The 4,073-nt window shown below is 42.8% G+C and overlaps 1 protein-coding gene across 1 annotated transcript in view; it reads left to right on the forward strand.

Moving 5' to 3' along the window:
- Nucleotides 1–926: 926 nt before the first annotated feature.
- prcc (proline rich mitotic checkpoint control factor) overlaps nucleotides 927–4,073 on the forward strand; it is a 6,243-nt gene continuing 3,096 nt past the window's right edge. The window contains exons 1-5 of the mRNA XM_035681161.1: nucleotides 927–1,724; nucleotides 1,826–1,873; nucleotides 2,069–2,587; nucleotides 3,103–3,195; nucleotides 3,356–3,502. Of these exons, the coding sequence (XP_035537054.1) occupies nucleotides 1,437–1,724; nucleotides 1,826–1,873; nucleotides 2,069–2,587; nucleotides 3,103–3,195; nucleotides 3,356–3,502 (1,095 nt within the window). The 5' untranslated portion in view covers nucleotides 927–1,436. The remainder of the gene's footprint in view (nucleotides 1,725–1,825; nucleotides 1,874–2,068; nucleotides 2,588–3,102; nucleotides 3,196–3,355; nucleotides 3,503–4,073) is intronic.

The following is a 4,073-nucleotide window of genomic DNA, read 5'->3' on the forward strand; positions in this document are numbered from 1 at the left end:
GTTTCCAGTTGTCTATCATTTTAGTATATGTTATAGCAGGAAGATTTTTCCTTAATTGGTACTTAATTGGTCGGCTTCTGAAGGTGGGGCATGCCAGAAAACCATGAAAAACATGCATGATATCAGCTTTTGGCCATCTGCACATGCTTTTGGATATATATGCAGTATCAGGATTGTTGTGCTATACATGGATGAAAAATAAAGACAATAAGGAGAGATGAGGCTGTGTGTTTTTATGTTCTTGGATTATATGCAAGTTAAGAAAGGTAATCAGACTGCCACTTTATTTTCTCTTGATTTGTTTTTCTGGAGAAATTATAATCAAGCGTTATACTTTAATTTAAAACCTTAATTGCTTTTCCAATAGTAGACAATTAGGGTGGATCATCAACAGGGCCGTAGCTAGAGTTAAAAACATATTGAGGTTAGGAGTTCCCCTAACATACTCCTCACTATCCTCAAAAGAAATTAGACATTTTCAATATTTACTTAACTGATCCATCATCCTTTCTTTCGGTCTTTCAAAGCCTTGCTCACACTGGCAGGAATAAAATTGTGTCTTTGCTCATTTATAATTGTGTTGGCCTAAAAGTTGCTAGATTCAAACACATCAAGTCTAAACAAACTGGAGTCCGCTTGTAATACACGCATCATGTACGACTTTAATTGAAGAATTTGGACTCCCCCATTTTTTTAAACCCACAAATTCAATGTAAAATGATTTAGCACATTCGAGCACTGTATGGCTCTTTTTTTATAATATTTTCCATATTTTAATTTTATTTTATTTTACAGTGTTTACTGTTGTGCACCGAAAAGAAAACCTACTTGACAACACATCTGATCCTGAGTGATGTGTGTACCCACTCGGTCCTTTAGGGGCGCTGTGAGAGCCTCCTGATAACAAACAGAAGAAGAAAAAGCTGCGCAGAAAGTTGCGCAATAGGCGTTTCTTCAATAATAAACGATGGAGGCGAATGTTTTGGAGTCTCGGGACTAAAAAAAGCTCCGGTTTCTCGGCGTTAAACACAGCTGCTGCATCACCCACTGCTGTATCGTGTGCAGTAACAGACCCGAGACGAATTATTATTAATTTGACTGAACAAGAAAAGCTCCGTAAGGCTGATATCGTTGCTGTGGCGGCCTAGCTCACATTAGCTAGCGCCGTGTAGTTGGGGCAGTCCTTTCATTTTCTCAGCTCACTCCGAGGCCCCTTTTTTAACCTGCTGGGGTTTTTATAACGACACTACAGCTCCTCCGATTATTAATTTAGTCTCTGTGTGGCTATATTGATTGAAACATTACCCTACCTTTTAATTAAAGTCGTGGAAAAAGCGTGACTTGCGGCTTCTTGAGAGCAAATCAAGGGCAAGTGAAGTGGTTCTCCATGTCCACGAGTTGCTGCAGATTAATAATCTTTAATCACACCCGCAAACATGTCTCTAGTCGCCTACGGCAGCAGTGATGATAGTGACTCGGAGGAAACCAGAGTCAGCGCAGGAGGACTCTTCTCTCGGCTGCCTGCTCCTAAAAAGCCTGGGTCGACAGGAGGGAGCTATGGACCAAGCAAGGAGACAAAAGTGAAGCCTTCAGCAGGGGACAGCACGTCAAACGATGACTTATACCCGCAGCCATCGAGAGGAGGCTTATTTTCTAGTCTGCCGAAGCCGAGGAAGCGGACAGAGCCCGTCAAGATCACAGTGCCACAGATCCAGAGACGGGATGTGAGTTTTGTGTCTCATTCAGCAGTTTGCTTATGAATACTGTCGCTCCTCTGGTATGTAGTCAGGTTGTGTTTGCTTATCTATGATTTTCTTGTCCGTAGTCAGACTCTGATGATGATGAACCAGCAAAGAAAAAGCTACAACCTCAGGTAAAAATCTCTTTCACAGATGACAGAATAAAATGTTACCTCATCTCCCGACAAAACAGGAAGAATTCAGCTGTGTAGTGCGACCTTTTCATAATCATTTCATAGGACTGTGTACACATGATAAAAGAGAGTTTAACCAGCATCCAGTGTGTTTTGCATGTGCACATTTCCATCCCGATCTCTTGCCTCTTCCAGGGTGCAGGTTCAGGCCTGTCCTCCCTTCTACCACAACCCAAAAATCTGACAGTGAAGGAGATGGATAGACCCCTGATTCCTCACACACTCACCAAGCGCCAAGAACCCAAAGGACCCAAACCTGGGACGCCAGCTCAGGGTCTGCTTGGTTCTAGCGCGTCCCCCTCTGCCATCAAAGCTGCAGCAAAGTCCGCCGCCCTGCAGCTGGCTAGACAAATAGCCACTGACGACCAGGATAACGAGGAGGACATAACCCCACAGAACTACTTTTCTCTGGGCGAGAGCCCGCAGCCTCTCCCCGCAGTCGTCCCAAGCTTAGACCCCGAACCTGTAGCCCCCGCACCCGTAGCCCCCGCACCCGTAGCCCCCGCAGATCCTATTCCTTTTTCACCTGCGGATGAGCCCGGTCAGTCAGACGCACCACTCGACTTTGGGGGGAACAATGAAGGAGCTGGTGCGTGGGGAGGTCAATATCCTCAGTATCAACAGCCCATGGCAGGCCCAGAAGCTCTCCCTCCGGTAATCATGACTCATTCAGTACATTGTACTCTGTGCACATGTCAGCTATATGACTTTAGATTCACATTACACTGACTATGTTTAAATGTACTTACATTATTCTTATTATCTTATTAACAATCGTTAGATCCTTCATCGGTTGAGGCGTGCACGCACTTGAACATTATTCAGTCACATTGAATAATGTTCAAGTGATACTGATTGGACTTACAGTATAGATGTTAATTTTACAAACAGAAGAACACTTTAATATCCATAAATACCACAGATGAACACAGAGCTACAGAGCACCAGGTCATGTGTTTGCACAGACATCTTTGTTCTGCCATACACAAACATTAACCATGCACAATGTCCATTAGTCTCTAGTGCATAGAAGGGCTGCTAGTATCCCAGTAAAGCTAACTGCTTGAACTATGGTAGACGATGTTCGACTGTAGACATTAAAGAGATATAAACCAACAAAAATGAAACATGAATTTAAGTGACATCCCAAACATTTTCTCCTTTTACAGGGTTATTATAATGAGCCATACTACCAAGATCCTAACCCTGGACTGGCAGAGGCTGAAGAGCCTGGACAGTCTGCCATGTTTGATGATGAAGCGGTAAGAAGAATATTGTATTGTTTTTTTTTGCTTTTGTTTGACTGTTTGATTCCCCTGATTTAGGTTAAATAGTAGCTCCTAGTTCAAAAAGTACGACTGTATGACCTTAAAGCCAGGTTGAGAATGTTGTTCATGTGAGCGTTTTCTTCCTGTACTTCAGTTCATGCGGCTGCAAGGGAAACGGAACAGGGGCAAAGAGGAGGTGAAGTTTCTGGAAATCAAAGGGGACGACCAGCTGAGTGGCAATCAGCAGTGGATGACCAAGAGCGTGACGGAGGAGAAGCAGAACCGTCAGTCCTTCAGCAAGGTGACCAGTGACGTTTTGTTTGTAGTTTGTGACGGCCCAGAACTGACAGGGTTGGGTGTGAGGTTGTGTTTAGACTTATGTTCAAAATTTTGCTCGGCTTCTGGGAGCTGGAGGGATGTTTTCTGTTGTTGTTTTTTTTCCTGTTCTATTGATTAACACTTAGTTGAGACTGAGAATAGCTGAAACCCTCAGCTATTCTTCTTCATGGCCTGAATCAACAGACATGATTCTTATCTCTCTAACATGAACATTCACAAGGAAGGAAGTGGCTTTAGTCATTTGTCTCTTGATGAGCTTGATGGTTACAGCTGTTACAAAAATGATTTCATGCAAGTCAGAACGCATAAAAAAATCAGAACGTGTCCTGATTGCTTGCAAGAATGTTAGTTTTGCAAAGAAATAACACATTTAACTCTAACGTCCAGTGTGTAGCCAGAAATGGAATATAATATGCATAATTATGCTTTCATTTGTAAATAATCACCTGAAGATAAGAATCATTATGTTTTTGTTACCTTAGAATGAGCCTTTTATATCTACAAACGATTACCTGCAGCCTGCCGTGTTACTA

This window comes from Morone saxatilis, unplaced genomic scaffold (genome assembly GCF_004916995.1).
Source record: "Morone saxatilis isolate NCDOM2014 unplaced genomic scaffold, NCSU_SB_2.0 Contig9, whole genome shotgun sequence".
NCBI classification, from domain to species: Eukaryota; Metazoa; Chordata; class Actinopteri; family Moronidae; genus Morone; species Morone saxatilis.